Consider the following 21,818-nt stretch of genomic DNA (forward strand, 5'->3'; position numbering starts at 1 on the left):
ATGACTTTGGTGATATAGCAGTTACGTGGCATTTGCCGCTTTTGGACATTTTGCGGGGCATGTTTCGCAGTCCAAGATTACATCCACGAGCGTCATATTTTTTTTTTTTTTAAAAAGGAAAAAGAAACTTGTCGGACTATCCGAAGACTAAAGGTTGTTTGCGCACCAAATATCCTTAAAGCAAATGTGCCGAATATTCAATCCCGGCTGGTTATCGAATTCTCAAGCTATTGTATCTGGGCCCACCAGCCTTTGGTCTTTAAAAGGAAAAACGACAGACAGTTGTAGTTATTTTTTAGCACTTCTGAGAGTAAAGTGAAAAATTTCAACAGTGCGCAGCTCGAGTCATTTGTCGAGTTATTCATTTCATCAGTTTCTTTTTTTCTTACGTTCCAGCCACGCGTGACGCTTTACATTCGTGCACGCACGTCTCGCAGCCGACACGCGTGACGCATTGACTTCGTCCTTGTCTCGCGGACTAAACAAAGCTAACCAATATCCCGACCCATAAGTTACTTTGGATGCCGTGCAAAAAAAGTAATTTACAACAACCGGTCAATCAAAGGCTTGCTTTATTTTCATTGTTTACCTAAAAATTCAACTTATATGCTATAATATTAAAATACTGCATTTGTTTATGGAAACATTATAATTAAAGTTCATTAAAGCTCGTGGTTACCACATAAAAATAACATACTCTCAATTTTAATGGAAGCAGTTAGCAACCGTGAACAAATTTATTTCGTACTTCTCTTTCATTCAAAATATAAAAATGACCTTTTCATATTTTACATTTAAAATTTATTTCTTCATTTCAATAGAAATATATTGATATCAACTTTATGTATCATCTTTGTAAGTTTCTTTGCAAAATTATTTCTTTTAAATTCTTGCAAATATAAAATTGATCCTTCATTGAGGACCTTATTTAAAACTATTGTGACGTTTGGTATTGTATTGGTAGTAATGTACATGTAGAAATACAAAAATTCATTATTAAAATTATCTAAATTGTTACTCAAGTTATGTGTGATCAAATTTGTGAATTGTTTCATGCTTAATACGTATATACACGCTTCCCACAAGAGATTCACATAGACAACAACTTTTTTGATCAGGTCTTGTCTTTGCCTGCATTTATCCATTGGTCAATGCATCTCTTCATCCACCCCTCTGTTAATCTGTCCATTTGTCAGATTCCAAATCAACTTTGATTTTCTTGAACTGAGGCAGAGGCTGGCTCTCCTTTTAAAGTTTTCAGTTCAGTCTGACAACAAAGAAACAATAATTATTAACGAACAATTCAAGTTACACCTCAGTTCCCAACATTGAAGGGTACAGTAAGTTGTTGAAAGTTTGGAGTTTGAGCTCAAACCTAGTCAGACCACAATCCAGTCGGGGGTAGGGCTGCAACGATACACCGGTGCACCGGTGAATCACTATTTTTATTGTCAAGATACGAATATCGATATTTGAACAAAATATCGCAGTATCGTAAAAAAATAAAATATCCTTCATCAACGTTCAGAAATTACTAATTTTAATGACTTTTTACCCAAGTCAAAGCTCCCAATAGCGATTTATTAAACTGAGGGACAAGGAAGTTCCATTATGCTTCACTTCTGATCTCTTATTCTTTAAATATGCGACAAGTAGTTGTCGACTGTCACAGCCTTGTGTGCCCAGAAGCAAAAACATGCAGTCAATGAGAACTTCACTTTGCAAATACGTTTTCGCTGAAAAAGTGGAAAAAACTGCTAAAGTTACCAACAGAATTTAGTAAAATTATGCACTTGTCAGTTGTATGTAATGTTGTATCGTATCGTGGCGCTTGTATCGAGGTACATATCGTTTTGTGAGAAAATGTATCGTTGCAGCCCTAGTCGGGGGTGTGGGAGCAGGAGGGGTAAAAGTAAAGAGGACAGGAAGACTAAGGGAAGAGGCGGGGAAATGGGAAAATCCAGATAAAAATGTAGTAGTATAAAAATGTTTACACAGTACCTCGAGTTGTGCACACTTGGTTTTCAGCTGTTCAATTTCTTCTTTCAACTCACTATTTTCCTTCTCCAACACTTGAATCTTTCTTTCTGCTTGCATTTTCACTGACAGAACTATTCCTGTTGAGTCACAGAAACCTCACACTTTATATAGATTATGGCATGTCTGGTGGACAATTTGTATGCTCTTGGGCAAGTTACCTAAAACATTTTATCAGAAAGAGTCCTGGGCAGTCAAAATGCTAAGGGGAAAACTAGCAATACTCATAGTCACTTACAATGTATAAGCCCTGCCTAATGATCTGCTGATTTGAGACACTCTTACTAGACAATCTAAAGGCTGATGAAAAGTCCTTTTAAGAATGTGCATCTTGGAAAATCTTAGTCATTAATTTCGTGGGTCTCATCATCTTGATTTTTTGTGACGTTGTCTTGGAGTCTCAATACCAAGAAAGTCTTGGTCTCACAGGAATGCTATTGGTATCCCCATCTCACTTGTAAAGTTTCAGATCAGACTATTTGCCTCCCCCAACCTATAAGTATATATTTTATAATATCCCCCACCACACCTCGCTCACAAAATTGAACCACAGCAATTACATGTACACGCAAATCAGAATGATGTAGATTGTAAATCAGGTATTACCATTGACAATTCTTGTGACTCGCCACAGTCGAAGGAGAACAATGAGACTAATTCCATCAATCGCTCCCTCCTTTCCACTGAAAAAAGAAAGTATCATTAATTAGCATTACCATTTGCAGTCCCAAAAATATAGCAAAATTTATATCCATAGTTTAATAATAATTCAGGGGCACCCAACGGAATATTTCGTTAAAATATCTGTTCGGAAGACGATTTGAGATCTAGAATTTTCCGAACATTCATTGTAAATTTTGTTGCTTGCTTGCCTTTCCTAGGATTTTCGAATATCTAAAAAATGGTATAATTGTTCATTTTTAACGGATTTTTTACTCTAAAAAGGTCACCTAGAATTTTCAGGAGCCTTTCTCTGGCTGGAATTTTCAAAAAGGTACGTTTTGATCCCTATAACTTTCGGATCACTAGACTTTCAGCTAGGAAATCCGAACAGATAAAAAAATTTTAGGGGATAAAAATATGCCTATATCTACCGTTTAAATACTAAAATACTTTACATAATACTTAAATCTTTAAGTGGTTTTGAACTAATATTCTCGATGGGTGCCCCTGATAATTATACAGGTAAACTAACAGCACTTAACAATAGAACTATCTTTAGTTAACAAATGCAATTCACTCAAAAATGTAGGAATTTATTTAAACATACTAATTAATATAATATCCTTATAATACATGTAAGACTTATGTTATTGTAGTCTACAAACCTGAAGGCTACGTCCAAAGAGAATGATACTACTACTACAATCCCATCAAATACCTGGCAAATAATAAAGCAATAAAATTATGTTGAATCTTTAACTGAATCTACTTGGGAACCTAAAAACAAACTGTAAAATCATTGAAATGTATGTTCTATTACCACATGCATGAATTGTGAGTCATTCAATGTTTTTACTTTCGATAATCCGTTAAGGCATGAATTTACACCAACTCCTTTCTTCTGATCACAAAAGGTCTCACAAAATTGCCATTGCAATGTTTACCAATCGGATTCCTTTAGATAAGTTAGTAATTGAGTTGAGCAAATATACAAACCTCCATCTTGTGCTTAAAAAATGTGAGCCCCATTGCATAGATCTTCAGAAACAACTGCAGAAAAAGAAGGGTCACTCGTGAGGAAATATAGTATCACCATCATACTACTGTAAGTTCAAATTGGCGGTTTGGATCGATCAGGCACAAAATCTTTAAAGCCAGCTGGTAAGCCCACTCCTTTATCTTAATATTATTATAAAGTTATTGTGGTGCATAAATTTAATTCTCAATGCGCTAGGAGTTCATCAGGTATATTAAATGACAATTTGCCAGAAAAAGCACCTGTTCCTTAAGTGAAAGGGTCTATGTCACTGATTTTAACAGATTTTTGAACAGCGAAATTTTTTTTTAATTTTTGTCGTAGGAAACTTAAATGGTCCATTTTTATTATGAAATATCAGTAATATTGCTATTTAAGAGCACTAAAATTGTTTAAAAGTGCGTTTGGCTGCAGATCAAAAATCTGCGACCTCCCTGTGACATACAATTGTAGTCCCTTTAATTCCATTCTTGTTCATGAGGCAAAGCTGAAAAGGAAGACAAAGCAAAGAATAAAATACCTCAATCATGAAGATTGACAGAATGCCAATACTGATGTAATGCAGGACATGCGGTGCAGGGTTGTCATGGTGAACTGAAACAAACATAAAAATTAATTTAACATCGGAATGAACATACTGGACAAGAAACTTGACTCTCATAGTGCCTTTATCTCCATCCAGGAGTACATGTATAAATATGGGCACCAGCAAATTGAACTATTGGCCAGGGATATTTTTTTATAAAAAAGGGCAGCCTTGAGCCAAGAGGCACGTACTGCCAGGTTTCGATAGCATTAAGCAGCTAGGGAATAAAAAATTTCTACTCCCCCTGGATGGGATGCTTAAGTCCATCACGGCGTACCCCCCCCCAGCATTATTTCGCCGGTACCCATTTATACACCTAGGTGGAGAGAGGCACTATGAGAGTAAAGTGTCTTGCCCAAGAACACGACACAGTGACAAAAAATGTCTGCTCCAGAGTCCAGCGTGCTAACCACTAGGCCACTGCGCCTCCCAAACTGTTGGTATATTTAGGCCTCACTTAAAATGCTAGGAGTTTCCAGTGATGCTCTAGCATCCTCAAGAAGTGGAAGGGGGACAGGGGGCAAGAGCCCGGGAGAAAAGGGGCGGGAGGTGGAAGAAGAGAGGACAGGAAGTGGGATTCCTAGGGTGACACCAAACCGGGAGAAAACAAGTAAAATGTCGCAATATTTTGTTATATTTTGCAATAGATATAGGACAAATAGGAGGGAACCACTACAGACAGAGGCAAGAAGTAAAAGGTACGGCAGGCGAGAGGTTCAGATCCCCTGTACCCCCCCCCAAGAGAAACACATACAGTATTTCAAGATCAAAAAAAAGGAACATTACATGTAGGTCTTTTCTCAGGTAGAAGTTAATTGCAGGCCATGCATGCATGAATTGTACAAATTTTACACTTTATTTCAGCCCACCTTTGCAGCCCTTTAGAATAGAGGGAAAACTCAGTGACTGACTTCTGTTACACGATCCTAAAAACCATCAAAAAACAAAATGGTGCCTCCCACCTTCAATTGCTTTTAAGTCCAGAAGTAATTCTGCAACAACAATGATCATATCTAGAACAACCAATGCTATGATGGTATATTGCGCCTTCCGACTGTGAAGTATTTCACAGAGTTGTTCTCTGTGACCACCAACTGGCCTAGAAAATGAAAATCATAAAAGGTAATGAGTGGACCTATAACACCTGAATGTCTTTAAAATACGAATTTGAATAACGGTTCAATTGTAGATTATGGCTGCAAGGGCTGTTCCCTTTGCTCATCATAATTTTATTATCTTATCATTCTTACATCAACTTTTTAGCTAAATTTAAATTATTAGATTAGTATGATTCGGCATATGACAAGGGCAGTCGCTCTTCTATTTATAAACTGATGAAATTCTATATAGTTTTTAATACTTTTAATTGTCACTTTTAGTATCTTTTTATCTTGTTTTTCCAAATTAGTAAGGGAATCTTCTCTAGCTATGTGGTTGTGACACACTAATAAAGTTTTTCATTCAACAGTCAATATAACTATTTCCAAGTTTACTTTTACTCTTTCCCTCAATTGTGTGGTTCCAGAAAATATCCATACCCCCCATGGAAGGGATTTGCCCTATGCCGGACCCCCCTCCCACCCCTCTGGAAATTCCAATTTAGCTTCATACATTGCTTGACCCCCCCCCCCACCCCCCTCCTCCCCAGAATTTCCAATCCCTTCTGTGGGGGGAGTATGGATATTTTTTGGAACCACACATTTGTTGATTTAGTGTTAACATTTTTTAAGTCTGTGATGGTAACCCTGGAAATGAAAGCTAATTGAGAAGTACATTCATGGAAACTGTTCAGTTTTACTATACATTATCAGGTGGCTCTAAGTGTTGAATCTTTGTATGACCATAGTTAGTAGAGGGTATGACCATTTCAGTGAAAACTATTGAGCATCAGCACTAATATCTGGTACAATGCTTGCTATTTTACAAATTAAATGAAGTTTAAATTTGACAGTAAAGCACTTCTAAACAGAAACTACAAAAATTATCACCTTTCGCTGTCATCTTCTGTTAGATTCACTGTGCTTTCTGTCACTGCTGTGCTATCAGTAGCTTGTTCCATCTCGTTTAGGTCGGGGATCGTTTCATCGTCAACAAGTCTTTGATCATCAGGTTCTTGCATCGATGAAGCTCACTCGTGCATGTGATTTGTGTCACACAACAAGTCCTTTACCCGGAAGTGCTCCAATACGTTAAAATTCTGGACAATTCATTGCCTAAAGCTTGTTACTAGAGGTTGTTCTTTGTGAACCAAGCAACAAGGGCAAATGAAGTAATCCAATACCTTTACTGCATCGCTTGAAAATCCTTCAAAACCTTCAAATTAGAAATTAGCAAGGCGTTCCTATCAGCCTTTGCAGGGAAGTCTGGGTACCACTTTGTCACGGCGCCTAAAAACAAACATGGCGGACAGAGGCGGAGTTTTCGATCCTGCTTGGTTTTGAACTGAAAACTCGGCATGTTGGCGGTATAATTCCCCAGTGAATAATCCTTGCAGTTTTAATCCAGAAATGGCTACATTTGAGGAGTTCGAGGTATGTAATGTTTTGATTTAGTGTGGCGTTTAAGAGCATAAACTTGACTTTCTCTCCCTGTCATTTTAAAATCTTGCTTGAAGGAAATAAAACCTTAAACTTCTTTTTTTAGAGCTTTTAAAGTTGTACGTCTAGTAATGAAAATATTCGTCCAACATATTTATACATGTATATAAACAATCCAATGTAAACTTATTATATCTATACGACAAATTTTGTAAGAGTCATAGAGCAGTATAGGGCCTTTACTTTTTCAATATTATTTTTAGTATTTCCGTTCCCAAATAAGCACGCCCAAAATTAATAAGTACACTTTTCAAGGGGCTTCATCGATATGGCTAGCTCAATGAGCAGACGATTTGAAACGAGTCATCTGCCCAGGTAGTTGCCCGGCAAGGGGATGTTGAACCTTCGATTTGACTGATACATGTACATTAGTTAAGCCTCTTAGTCAAGGGACAACTGTGTAATAATGGATTTTTCAAATATTACAGGCTGTTTTTGGTGGACCAGAAAGCAAAAGGGACAGGGGATTTGAAATGCTATGGGTGATAACGTTAATGTAATAACTGCTTAAAATCCTAATGACAGCCCTGCTGTACATTAAATGTCTATCGAGTTTGAGAAATTTGATCCTATTCTTTCATTATTTAGGGGGAATTTGATGCCCATGAATATGTGGAGCGTCTGGCGAGCACAGTGGTTGGTGGAGGATCAAAGGGTGGAGCCGATGCTTTTGACCCTAAAACTTTGTCAGATGTTTTTGAAAAAACCATTAAGGAACTAACAGCTTTAGATGAAAAGATGCAAGGTAGAATTAACAAACTTGAAGAACTCTGTGCTAAAGAACAAGAAGAACATAAGCAGAAGACCAAAGAACTGGAAACAACTTATAAGGTACAGTAATGTAACATACAATCACGTATACAGTCATGCATGTGTGTTTCTTTGGGAGGGGGGGAATGGTGCAAGCTAGGGTGACCAATATGAAAAACAGACGTAGCATTGTATTTTAAGATGTATTTGCAGGCTTTTTTGTAAGTTCTGCTGTACCTGCTTAGTTAGAATAAATTTACGTATAATTTAATGAAATGATGTGGCAAAAGTGTGCAGTTCCAGAAAAAAAATCCAACCCACCCCATGGAAGGTCATTACAAATTCTGATGGGGTGGGGGGTCTCAATAGCCAAATTTTTAAAAGGAAAGTATGAAGCTTAACTGAAATATCCAGAGGGTTGGGGGGGGGGGAGGGCAAACCAAAAAACCTTCTGTGGGAGGGGTATGGATATTTTCTGGAACAACACTATGTAATTATATTTACTCATGTTACACAGAAGAGCTCAGTGGCTACTAAAGAGTTACCAATCCTGAAAAACAGAGAGCTGATAAACATTAAATGACTAAGAATACTGATTTACATGTTCTTTTCTATTGTTATTTTCTCTTTCCATCTGTAGTCTGCTACTGGCCTTTTCCAAGAGCTAGATGATAGAATCAATTATGTTGCCACCAAAGTTGTTCACTTGGGAGACCAGTTAGAGGGAATCAACACTCCACGGTCACGCGCCATTGAGGCTCAGGAACTCATGAAGTACTTTGATGAGTTTGCCACTGGAAAGCTAGTTTCAAGTGTTTTTACAAGCCAATTTCAGGTATGCATGGCATTTGCTCGTCTACTCCAGGGTTGGGAGAACTGCCCTAAGATCAAGTAAAATCACATGCCTAAGAATTAGCAAGAGAACTCAGAGCTAGCTGTGGGTCCAGGGAGTTGTAAGGAGGACCAGATAAAATTCTGAGGTGGAGCAGGATCCTATCCAGGGTGCCGAGGTTGGGTAAGGGTGGGGGGGGGGGGGTGTGATAACTATTACAGTGTACGTACAAACCCAGCCAAAATTCCAGTAATTCTGCTACAGAATTGAATAGAACAGAACATTAATGTATGTATGTGTAAAAAGTTTGCTTCAAAAATACTGTACATGTACAAGTATGTTTGAACACAGAAATAGTTCTGTGACAAAGAATAAATTATTAATATTTGCAGAAGGTATCATTCAACAACTAAAGAAGAATTTTTGAAGAGTTGTTTTAAAAATGCACAGTCATGAACCAATCCATAACTGACTACAATCCAGTAAATGTTACATTGTTTTTGTTTCAATAATCGCAATTATTATGTTATTGTAGATTCACGAAGCTGCAAATATCATACAGAAGTTGTCCCTTATTGCTCAAGAACTTCCTTCAGAAAGGTATGACTATTCAAAAGGACAAAAAATTCACTGTTTTCTTAATTTCACTGAAGTTATAACTACACATAATTTTATATTGTGAAATAAAATGACAACACTTCATCTGACTTTGTTTTGGTTCAAGGTTTGGAATTGTTAAAGAGAGAATCAAAGGTAAGTATTTTTTGACACACCATTGACGTCCAAATAAAGCAAGCAGCTTACATTAGATTTTAATTATAAAAAATAGCTTTTAAGGGTTTTTTTTTATTGCCTCAAATATAATAGGCCCTTTACATTTTGTGTAAAGTTTGTTTTTTTAATTTCATAAGTATTGTTATGCTGCAGTGCTCCATGTTCGATTTCACCAAGGTGAAAATTGTTTTAAGTTGCAAAGTATCCCATCCAAATATAAACCAATTGCAATTCTTTGAGTGTTTTTAATGAAACAATTATTACACTTGCATATGTTGGATGTGAGATCGTTATAGCCGACTTGGTGCGACTATCTACCATGTCATATCCAACTCATGCTTGTGGAATAATTGTTAATAATATCATTCTACATGTATATATATGTAATCTGTATTACATAATCTGTAATCTGTATCTAGTGTAATCTGTATCTATACTTATAAAGTCAACTCTTGTACCCTGCCCATCTTTCAGTTTATAGTGTTTATATTACATTGTTTTAACATATTCGAAGGATTTGTAGGAGCTTTATATGACAAACTTTTTTGTAAGTAAGTGTATTTATTTTGCCATTCATCCGTACATGCAGAGTGCCATGATCGAGTGGAAGAGGCTCTGATTGAAGAATTTGAAGATGCCCATCACCAGGGGAGTATCACAAGGATGAGGAGCTGTGCCGAGACCTTACTTCCATTCAAGGTTCATGTATTGAGCCATCTGTCATAGTGTACTGTTACAACTAGACATACATTCAAAAAAAAAATAATGAACTTGTTTCTTGCACCATAAGCTCTACATGTCGTCTGTCCTCAGTTAAAAAAAAAAGAAGTGATCATTTGGCTATACTTACACAACAACTGAGTTCAAATAGAGATGTGTTTTGAATAGTTCTGAGTCAGATGTCCTAAATGAGCCCAGATCTTCCATCAATGGATTGTTTCACAATGAATTTTCAATGATTTCGTGATTCGTTGTTAAATGTAATATTTTTTATAAACGCAATAATCTTAACAAAGTGATTGCATTTCTACAGGGCTACTCCCAGTGCATTGACTCTTTTATCAAGCAAAGCCAAAAGGTGAAAGTGTATTTCATTCACTTTAATGTATAATTCTCCATATTTTGTTAACTGTCTTGCTGTGTGTAAATATTAGCCTGCATGGAGCTGAATGGTGAAGGAAACAGGAGATGGCTCCATGCAGGCTATACATGTATGTGTATATAATTAAATAGTATATAGGGGTTAAATAGTGATGATTTCTTTTGTAGTAGAAACCCAAGAAGAGATGTTTTTTTAGAGTTATTGTACTTATCTTTAATTTTCTGTTGATTTTTGTGAAGCGCGTGATCAAGCACGTGCGCATCTTGAGTTTTATTGTATCTTAGATTTTATTGTAACGCACGCTACCTAGCCCGCGAGCATTATTATTTGATTGTAATAGTAGCGTCTCAGGCCAGCTTACGCGTATTTGTGTAACGGTTTAAACCGCCTTCATCAGTTGCCCTGATGAAGTGTTTAAATAAACACGAAATATCGGCAAAATCGACTTTCCAGTTTTTATGACACATATGTATGTGTATATAGATATACATGTAAAAGTGGATGTGTTTTATTCCTTTCACATACATACTACATGAAAATGTGTTTGATTTGCATGAAAAGGAATGTGCAGGCCGGTGAAGCACATTTTCATGACTAGTTCTCGTTCCAACTCCAAGTCAAAAGGCAATTTTGAAATGGTCTATTGTTTATAAATAATTTTTTATAGGAGCAAGGTCATGTCATTTTTCTGATTACAGCGAAAATAAACAAGGATGGTAAACAAGGATGGATGACTGACCAAGATTAAGACAAATGACGAACTTGAAAAAACTCGCCATTGTTTTAGAAATGCGTTGTCCGTGACCTAGCTCCTTTAACAAACAAAATGGCTTCATATATTTCTTTCTCTTATTCCTTTCAGTACTAAGTTACTGAATTTTGGAGCTGAATTTCTTATTTACACCTACCCAGGACCCCGGGTAGGCGGGTTACCCCACCTTGAAACTTTGGTTGCATTAAAGACACTCCTTAATAAGAAAATGTCTGATTGAACTTTCCTTTGTGCCATAAATAAGTGACTATAATAATGAGATAGTCAAGAGGTGGCCAGGGTTCTACTGCACCTGTTAGCTTACAAATATTTTACTCATGTTTAATGTGTGTGACTAGGGGCAGTTCCGTGCCGCTGATGTGTTTCAAGATGTGATGCCACTTTGTGAGCGTGTTCACGGCATGGTTGACAAAGTGTTTGGTAACAATGCCGAGGTTGTAATGGGAAAAATGGTACAGAATATTCATGAGGATGTGCTAAAGGTATGTCAAATATCCTACAAATTTTAAAATTTAGCTTCTGATGTGAGGCTTGCAAGTTTAAAGCAAAATAAACTACACTGTAACACCTAATACTGGTGTTATTTCATATTAGCTGCAAACCTGGCTATCTTTTAGGTTTGCAATGCTTGCAAATGATACTCATACTAGAGTTGCTAAATTGGAGTAAGGGTGTTTTATTCAGAAAAATTAATTGCTTACCAGGGCATTTACTGTTAGTAGTCCTTAGCAGGCTAAATTTTTAACTTTTTTTGTACAACAGAAACATGTTGATTCAAAGCTCCGGAACTACGGTTCAGACAAGGAACAGTCACTGAAGAACCTGCAGATGTTATATGAAAGGTGATGCTTAATCAATCAATCAATCAATCGATCGATCTCAGTCACTCAGTCAGTCAGTCGTCTGTCTGTCTGTCTGTCTGTCTGTCTGTCTGTCTGTCTGTCTGTCTGTCCGTCTGTCCGTCCGTCTGTCAGTCAGTCAGTCAGTCAGTCAGTCAGTCAGTCAGTCAGTCAGTCAGTCAAATTAAAAATTCTCCTTTATGATTTCCATACATTTCTTTTAGTGCTAGTTCTGAAAATTTGGTGGTACACAAAGACAATATCCTGTAGTTGTTTACTTTAGTCAAGTTATCAACCTGCTTGACAAATCTTTCTGTGGAATAGCTCTTTCACTTTCAGAACTTAACTGTAAATCAACGTTAATTGGTTCCAAGCAAGTGTAACTTGAAAGAAAGGAAAGCCTGTCCTGTGAATGTTCAGCTGAGGGCCATTGGGCAGTACTTTTATTTGGTGTTCTTAATTAGTTTTTCAGTATTTCTAAATTCTAAATGTACCAGTATGCACTATTGGTAAAAAAAGGGAAAAAAAACGAGTTGAGCTAACTGTCTTCACTTGCCAAAACAAAAACCATAGTGGGTTATAATTTTTCACTCTATGTTATGGGGAAATTGTTACAGTTGACCTTGTAAATAAATCTGCAGAAATGTTTGGTAGCCTAAAATAATGTAAACTTCACAGCTAAACTATTCCATTTTTTGCAGGGCAAAGAAGCTTGGAGAAAAACTCTCTGTTTACAAGCTTGGATCAGATTCAAATTTTCTGGAGAGATTAAGGAAGAATTTGTTCAGTGAATATTTGTCGTCATATATCAAGTATGTACTACTTGTACCAATTAAATAACAGAGAATGCTTCCTAGTTTTCAGCCAATCGTAGTTTTTATAATCATTTTCTAAAAGTGAGTATCAGTATGTGTCAAGTGGTTATCACCATACAGCGTAACTGAGGCAATTATTTACTTCAAAATATTGTGTTCCTTTGAGGTTCAAATAAGTTGGAAAAAGTGTTCAAAAGTGGTCTTCAGCCACCTTGGAACCATAAATCAAGACATTATTAGCTAGATCAAAGCACCATATTCTCCTGTAGCTTAGTGATAGAGTGCCCAACCACAATGCAGCAGGTTTTGGGTTATGTACTCCCCAGAGAGGTGGGGGGCAGCAGGGCTTCTCAAAAAAGTTTTTTACGGGGAGACTCTGCCCCTTGGTCCAACTCCTTACCCTTTTATAATACCATTTTGACAGAAAAGGCCCTTTCGTATACCTTTTACTGGAGAAAGGTACCCCTTTCATATACCGAAAAGACTTACATATGCCTAAAACAGGAAGTGTTGATGCTAAATTTAAATGATACAGCCATAAGGTGCATCTGTTCGAAATATTTGTGACCTTCCACGGGAAAACGTACACTAACGCTTTTTCGTTTAACGACTTAAACCCTTTTAAATACCTAAATGACCGATATCCCTACCCTTTCATATTATACCTAAACTTGTGAAATCCCTACCCTTTTATAATACCTACAGCATGAAAAAGGTACCCGTTTTGGGCAGAGCCTCCCCGTATAGGACATTATAGGAAGTACACCCCCCCCCCCCGGGGCGGTTATACTCCTGTTGGAAAACTTCAGAAATACATTGTATATATAAATTTTTCCCAAGGAGCATGTCCCACATACTGAAAAACATATTCCTCAAGTTTCTCTTTAATTTGCAGTTTCGCTTTAAACTGATTAACAAAGACAGTGGACTATTTTGTTACTTTTTTTAGGAAGTCATTAGATAAGTTTTCTCTCTTTACAGAACAGAGTTAGTTTTCCTATCAGAGAAATCAAGTGCCATCTTAGAGAAATATTACCATTCAATAAACCATGAAAAAAAAGATAGACCAACTGGAGCTGGGTAAGTTTGTAACCTCTACTGATATTTTACAAAATATTATACAAGTTTAATGACAGTTTTGAATATCCACAGAGGCCCAGAACTGGACATTCCAACAGAAAATCTCAGCTCAGTTTAAATCACCTGCCTATGCCCAGCCCCCCCCCCCCCCCCTTCTGAAGTTTAACATTGATAGGTGCATAGCTTGATTACAATTTATTTTTACATTTCAACGCCAAAGGAAATAGAGGTTAACTGTACTCATTTAATGCTTGATCAGCCCAGTGAATGTCAAGGCAGGGTAACGTCACTTCACAAACCTATACCTTACCACCTTCTCACTCAGAACTTCAATCTTGTTTTCTTCATTTTTCAGGTATAAGAATAAAAACACTTTGTATTGAGTAGTTTGGTGCTGCAAATATACACTCATTATATTAAATCCAATCATATAATACTCTGACTGGTAATTTCACTGGCGCACTATCGCATTTCTCTCGCCAATGTGTCACTAGCCTCTTTTTTGCGTACAAATCTTGTGGGAGTCCGGGAACAGGCAACTAGAGAGGAGAAAGGGAAAAACCCCTCCCCAGACTCTTAGAGTTGGCTGCAGAAGAGGCTTACACTTCAGACCTTCTCACACTGAGATTCTATCTTGTTTCCAGTCTCCTAAGTCAGGAAATTACCAAACGAATCCCCCTCGGCAGGATGCAGACACATTCATTAGACTCCAGCAGAGAAACTCTGCTCTCTCAAGATGTAGCTGTTAGTCTTTTGCAAGAAAACAAAATGGCTTTGAAGAGATGTGAGCTGGTAAGAAGCATGACTTACTGGTAGTTCCTTACTCTCCTCTAGGAGAATAGGCTAAGTATAGGGTACGAAGCATAGAGTAGTCAATACACTGTAGATGTTTGTAAATTTATTGTGGCAACAAGTTTGTACGAGTGTGACAGCAATTGTTTTCCATAAAATAATTTAGTTTCTGATTATTCTATGATTTTTATAATGCGAATCTATAATTTAATGAAGATACTCAGCAAAAGACTTTACCAAACAAATCTGTGAGATTTTTAAGGGAATATCTTTAAAACGTTACAGGCGCATGTGCAAGCAGAAAGTTAAACCAATGGTTTGATGTTGTAGAACAATAAATTTATACATAAATCAAAGTGACAATCAGTTGATCAATTTGATTGATTTTATTGACTGATACATCGACAAATAGTCAGTCAGTCAGTCAGTCACTATGAAGTTGGGATTACTGAAGAAGGCGAGGATATATTTAAAGTAGCTGGCAATGGAGAGTACAGACAAAATCCCGTCACAGCTATTCCAGGTTTGGCTCGAACAACTTTGAAATTTGCAAAGAATCTTATTTCAATATGGAATTCTGCTTTGAAATTACTTTCTTCATTTAGCAAGAGGACATTTCCAGCTTTGTTACAGTTTAACCTCAGTTTAATAACAGTGTGCACGTTTGTTTCTTGTAGTTGTCCTCTCCGTCAGACATGGCAGCTAATGGAGTGGAAATCTATCTAAAGCTTCTCTATCATCTATGTATTGAACACATAGATTACGCTCTCAATGTGACCTTGCAAGGTATGCAGTTGTCTGTTGTTTCTTTCTCAAACTTAAAGGAACTACTGGACGTCACGAGGATTTTGCAGATTTTTGGTCGATACTATTCTGAAATTAGTGGTAGGCAACTTATCCTGTATAAAATGTTATCTTTGAACATCTAAAGGAGGGCAAAACTCTAATTTGTGGAGAGAAATTCGATTTCTTGAAGACGCGCGGAAACAACTTGAAAAGTTTAGCCTCTATTTTTCAAGTTGTAATCCATTTTCATCCTAGCAACCTACAGCCAAAGACGCTTGTTAACAGTTTCACTTCTCTTATACAGCAATTGTTAATAAAAATGGACCATTATTTTTAAGTTTCCTACGACATAAATGTATATATATTTTGGCTGTTCAACAATCATTTTATTCTGTTAAATTCTGTGACAAAGCCCCTTACATGCCATATTAAAATTCGTATATTTTAAAGATGATTTCCAGTCCGTACTGCGCAGACTTAGGGTTTGTTTTCATTTTTGTTTTGAATTCGTTGAAACGTTACACTTCGGTGATAGCGTACATGAAGTTTTTTAGTTCGCGATTACGGATCGTTTCGTTCAAGAACTGATTCACGATGAGCTAAAACGTCCGTTTGAAATACCGTCGAGCTGCTTTTACTCGTTATTATTGTTTTGCAAGGATCTCTGGCGTTAATAATGAAGAAAAAGGTAAGTTTTGTCCCGGAATTTTAATTTTTGCTAGTAAACATTCTTCTGTTTGTGAGACTCACAAACATTGCAGGCGGAGATTGCGCAGTACGGACTGGAAATCATCTTTAATGCTTAGTTCAATGATTGCTGCAATGTTTTTACTTTAAACCACCAATTTCATACGGTTCTTTAAAATAGGTACCACCTGGTATTTCTAGAACACCTCGACAACTCAGTTTCTACATACTTTTAACAAAGTTTTTGTTTGTCTGTTTGATAGCGTTACCGCCAGCAGAACCTAAAACACCCCCAGAGAGTTTGTTTTTTAAAGTCGTCGAGCAAGCGAATGCTATATTTCATTTGCTGGAAAAGCATTTCACAGACTGTGTCATAGGATTAGTAGCGTAAGTATTATGGGCAGCTTTTCATGTTGTGATCTAGACTGGAAAAGTACTTGTAGCTGGTGTTTTGGCCTGTTGTTTCGTGCTAAGGTGTGAACCCAACTTAGATCCTTGACTAATATGAAGATCACTCACGACAGTAAGCATTCGAGTTAGCGAATTTTCCATTGTTTTCTAATGGTGATGTTCGTTCTCACTAGCAACGCCTTTATCATTCGAGTAAATCTGTCGTGAATTTGCTAAGTCCCTTTCTTCAGTTTTTGTGTTTTTTTTTTTTGAGTATCGTAACGAAATGATACAATAAGAAAAGATTGAATGTTTAAAAAAACAAAAAACAAAAAACAAAAGCCCTACCACAGGAGATTATTCCAGGCAGTCACCTGTTGAGCACGGCGCTCCAATTCCATTTCACTCATAGCTTCTCTTGCTACAGATACTTAATACTAAATAAATGAAACATTTAACTCTGCACAACCCGAAATATCTTTGTGTAGCCCCAGTTTGGACTTTTGGGCATTACTCGTTAAACTTGTAATCTCGTCAGATAACACTTCTGTCTCAGGTCATCACCCGTGTACGCAGAGTGCGTCCGGAAAAAGAAGGAGGTGATGGGAATGATGGAAAGTAAACTGGACTCGGGTATAGACCGGTAAGCACATGTGATAACGAAACACTCAACCTGAAGACGGCACGGGCAGTTTGTAATCCTTCTCAGTCTTTCTTGTATTATTTAGTTTATTGATTTCTCCAGGGAGATTAATTATTAGGAAACTATAGGCTAATTAAAACGCTGCGATTTGTCCACCGCAATAAATCGGAAGGCGAACCGTCGTGTGTAAATGACGATCCAATGTACGCGCGGCACCAAACCAATAAGTTGGGCGATTAGGAAAAAAATCTGTGAACGCTGCATCGATTTTTTTTTTGTAAAGGAAAATCCTTGCTGCAAGAATTGACGCAAAACAAATCAGGTTGCAGTACTTTCGGTATATAAGCTAAACTAAACTAACTCTTTTCCAAAGCGTTTGAAAAAACGTTTTAACCAAAAAAAGGAAAAGAAGAAAAGGACACATGTACAGTGTTTGCACTGTACATTTACCAACTGGTTACCAATTTGCTTTTCAGTGTATTAATACCGTAAGGAGAAACTAGATATTAAATAATCTCCTTAACTGATTGATGTGGACATTCGATTGCAGGATTCTCACTTCAATGACAGGCTGGATAAAGAATATAATGTCAACAGAGCAGAAGAAATCAGACTTCAGACCTGAGGAACATGGAGTAGGACTTGTGGAGCGGACAATGGTAATGAGTTTTTTGTGTTAACACTGGAAAGATGTTCTGCATTATAATGATTTAGTTCAGTTTTGGTTCCTTTGTTGGCGTAGTTTCCCGCTCCTCCTCCCAGTAAAGCAAGGCAATTTTACCCCCGATTTCTTAAACCGATTTTCGTTTCCCTTGGAGGCTCGAGGAATCAGGAATCCACTGTACTTGTTGCTCTTGTGTACAGACAGATGCCATTCAAAATGTATAGGACGATTTTGCTTACTAGCTCAGCGGATTTCACTGCTTAAATAGTTTTTTTGTTTATTAGTAAACTATGGGCCTTTCCAGGGACAATATACATGTGTAAACAAGAATATTCGTAAACAAACACTCAAACAATTATTGCGAATGAACGTAACATTGTTAGGAATGCCGCCTGGAAAAAGGCAAACCAGCAACCAGCGCTATTAAGGCTGGTTCTCATATAATCGCCCCGATCGTTTCTATTGCCTCTGTCACTTCAAAGAGTTTTCTTGCGATCGGGGCGATTATTTGACAACACTACAAAGACGATCGCAAACGTCTGCGGCGATTGGGGCGATCGTGATCGCTTGGATCGCCCGTGTTCTATCCTTCTAGCTTCTCTTTCCCTTCCTCGCCGTAAAACAGCAATAACTGAGAAGATAGAAGGCCACAAGTTTTGTGCTTTCATTGAAGGCTCTATTGTGTAGTATCTAGGGCTAAAATGATTGTTTTTCGTAGGTCTTCGCTCATACCAAGCGATCGGGACGATCATATGAAAACCCCCGATCGCTTCCAATTGCTTCGATCGCCTACGATCGTCTCAGTATTTTCAAACGATCGATGCGATAGAAACGATCCTGCCTGTAAGAAAGTACAGAAAAGTATTTACGAATCAGTCAATAACTACTGGGCCTTTTTGTTTTGTTCTGTGTTTTCAGGCGTGCGCCAAGACTTGTGATTTTGTATATTCCCAGCTGGCGTTCATCCAGGAGTCGCTTGATGGAAAGAACTTGGAATCAGTTCTGACAGAATTCGGCACGCGAATTCACCGTCATTTGTTTGAACATCTACAACAGTTTCAGTACACTTCAATAGGCAAGCAATGTTTGTTTTACATTCTTCCTTGTTGCTTGTTTTGTTTATCGGTGGGAACCCAGTAGCGCATGTGTTGGCGGGGATAAAGTGACGAAAGTGCCGTCTGTGGTTGCTAACAGACTTTCATCTGTCTTCCCATCCTCAGTTCTTCCCTTACTCGAGGCAACCAGCAAGAGAAACTGTATGGATTTGTGTTAAAATATAGAATTGTTTGGGCCGGGTACCATCTTATTCGCTTTGTTTGGCAACTACGCGTTTATAGGGAAATATTCTATTTTTTTTTTTCGAAATAATTCATTGAACAATTCCAAAGGGTAGTGTGCTAAAAGCAGCGAATTATACTACTTTTCGGACTATAGATACATGTAGGTGTTGGATGGTGAAATATCCTGATTTAGGAATAGCCGGAGTGAGTCCACAAACGTCGCGAACTCCTTTACGTCACGTGAATGGTGCGTGACGCCCCAGATAACGGCTTTGTAGGGGACTAGAATAACACGCAGCGTCGCTTGATTCTAAAGAAGGCGGTGACTTAACTAATAAAATAAATTGATGAGCTTTTAACTCTCTCTAAATTCGTCGTTGTGGTTGCTTTTTAGGAGGAATGGTGGCAATCTGTGATATTAGCGAGTACAGAAGCTGTATCAAGGCGTTCAAGGTACCTGTATTTTCTTCTTAAGCCCCTCGAGCAGACAAGTGTGAAGAATTAAGAAAATTATCAACAAGGGAATATCTTGATGTACTGTCAAATTTTTAGAACTTACAAAGAAATATATGACCATTACAAAGAAGAATATTTCGAGGTTTTGAAGGTTTAGGAACTTCTCTTCATTTCGTTCCTTGTCACTAGTGTTGACGCTTGAAAGTTTATTTGCAAGTTTGCAATGTAATGCAATACTGCAAATGAGAATTATTCCTCGGTTTGATTTTTTTTTAGATTCCGTTGCTAGTAAAACTATTCGACAAGTTGTACTCCCTGACGAACTTATTGGTCGTTCAACCAGAAAACCTGAAGCAAGTTTGTTCAGAGGAGCAACTGGTACGTGTGTGAAGGCGCGTAATGCGTGTACGTTATGCGTTATGCGTTATACGTGGGTGTCTTCCGTAAAGCCCTGGCCAGACGAGTCTGAAAGTTAAAGAGTTCAAAGTCTTGCTCTCGTTTGGCTTGAAAATGTCGTGCACTCTCCAAGACTCTCGAACGCTTTCATTGAATTTAAACGAGCTAAAATTTTTCTTTAGAGTCACCAAGAGTATTCTGTCCCCAGTTTGGCCCAAGCTTGCTAAAGTGATGACATCGTGATTGCATTATGTAAAATCTCTTTATTCCAAAAGCTGATTAACATCGAATTTCTCTTTATAATATTGATACATTGTCAGGCAGACAAGTGATGGGAATTAAGGAAACCATCAGCTAAAAGATACAGTATTGATGAACCCGTCAGTCTTAGAACAGACATGACCAGAAATGAGCGGCAGTCACTGAAATGCTTCGGCTGAAGCAACATTTTTAAATTTTTAACTCGACATTAAGAAGTTTACATGGCTACAACACTAGACATGGATACCTACCTAAACTGCCTAAACCTAAAACGGAACCGGAAAGAGAGTGCCCTACTTCCGTTTTACAAATGACTGGATGTCTCTCACAGTATTTTTAAGAAAGCCAATGCCATGCACGATTTTTAAGAAAAACCTTACAAGGTTCCTAATGGATAACAATTTTTAGACGATGAACAAATATTTTTAGTTGTACGACGTATTGTTAATTAGTTTTTTTAGGACAGTAGGTAGTTCAAGTAGTTTCAATTCTTGTATGTTTTATATTTTAGATCTGTGACATTTGTACTTCCTATGTTTAGATTTTAATACTTTTTTTATTTCTATGGAGGATATTATTATTATTTTTTATTTAGTAGTTCTTACTGTTGTTTATTCTGTTGTGTCTCTTAGGCAATGCTAGACAAAGCTGTTCTTCAGCAGTTTGTGCAACTTCGAGTTGACTACAGAACTGCCAAACTTGCCAAGCACTTCATCTGAACCTAAATTGACAACTCCATTGATCCTGTTCAGATCAGTGGAACCCAATAAAACCAGTGAACAGAAGGTTTCTTCCTCAGTCGACGGGAATATTGGAGCAGGAAAACGAATAGTTTAATGTAGTATCCAAGCCCCCCCCCCCCTCCCGCTAAGTCGTGACGTCACGACTTGGTGACGTCACGGGTTAATTAACCTGTTCCCAGCCGGTTCTTGTTTGTGTTTCCTGCTGCCAAACAAAGGACGCACAGGGAGGGTTCGAATCATTGAACAAACCCTAGGAGGGATCTGCATCTTAATTCTCCTCACAATGTCAATAAAAAGTCAAGCAGCATGTCACAAGAATAAACGAACCGATCATTAAGGGAAGATTCCCTGACATAAGATTAAAATTCTATAGCTATTGTATGTAAACCTGTGAAAATACTTTGTATGTTGGTGTCGGGGCTTCAAGGGTTACTGGGATTTAACAGTGTAAATAATTGGAAAATTGTTTTTATTAAAAGTGTAGAATTATATGTTTACCTGGTGACTGCTTCTAGTAAGTCTTTCCAGAATACTGTTGTGCCAGCTGGGAGCTTTCTCTCACCGGGGTGATTTTCAGGGTGGTCCTACAGAATATGTTAATTTACTGCAAAATTTATCTTTAATGTCGATACAAATTTCATACACTTATACATAGAATTAGATAAGAGGTAAAAACAGAGAACTGAAGAAGAGCTATGCCCAAAACGTTTGGTTCTATCTTCAGTAGAAGTTTTTGACACTTTGAACTTTTTTGCTTTTGATCAATGTACAAACAGAGCCCAAGTGACTGTCTTGCTGTTTCTTACTTTTTGTCTCCCATCTTAGTTAGTTCAGTAC

General features: G+C 37.5%; 3 protein-coding genes across 3 annotated transcripts in view; 2 read left to right on the forward strand and 1 right to left on the reverse strand.

The window, feature by feature from the left end:
* Positions 1 to 21,818, forward strand: part of LOC144660640 (tRNA:m(4)X modification enzyme TRM13 homolog) — a 124,349-nt gene that overhangs the window by 15,049 nt on the left and 87,482 nt on the right. The gene's annotated exons all lie outside the window — the stretch shown is intronic.
* On the reverse strand, positions 672 to 6,612 carry LOC144660938 (voltage-gated hydrogen channel 1-like). Its single transcript, XM_078521659.1, has 8 exons — positions 6,311 to 6,612; positions 5,285 to 5,421; positions 4,257 to 4,330; positions 3,697 to 3,750; positions 3,366 to 3,418; positions 2,644 to 2,720; positions 2,002 to 2,117; positions 672 to 1,267 (listed from the first exon to the last, which is right to left on the reverse strand). Exons 1-8 carry the CDS (start codon positions 6,439 to 6,441, stop codon positions 1,205 to 1,207), a joined length of 705 nt encoding a protein of 234 aa, XP_078377785.1. The 5' UTR covers positions 6,442 to 6,612; the 3' UTR covers positions 672 to 1,204.
* LOC144660443 (exocyst complex component 5-like) lies at positions 6,690 to 21,478 on the forward strand. Its single transcript, XM_078521067.1, has 20 exons — positions 6,690 to 6,853; positions 7,508 to 7,750; positions 8,310 to 8,504; positions 9,037 to 9,101; positions 9,226 to 9,254; positions 9,865 to 9,974; positions 10,309 to 10,353; positions 11,488 to 11,631; positions 11,912 to 11,991; positions 12,690 to 12,800; positions 13,785 to 13,883; positions 14,528 to 14,675; positions 15,353 to 15,461; positions 16,412 to 16,535; positions 17,095 to 17,181; positions 17,732 to 17,840; positions 18,764 to 18,920; positions 19,520 to 19,578; positions 19,858 to 19,959; positions 20,871 to 21,478. Exons 1-20 carry the CDS (start codon positions 6,830 to 6,832, stop codon positions 20,955 to 20,957), a joined length of 2,127 nt encoding a protein of 708 aa, XP_078377193.1. The 5' UTR covers positions 6,690 to 6,829; the 3' UTR covers positions 20,958 to 21,478.

This window comes from Oculina patagonica, chromosome 1 (assembly GCF_052425735.1).
Source record: "Oculina patagonica isolate OP01 chromosome 1, crgOcupat, whole genome shotgun sequence".
NCBI classification, from domain to species: Eukaryota; Metazoa; Cnidaria; class Anthozoa; order Scleractinia; family Oculinidae; genus Oculina; species Oculina patagonica.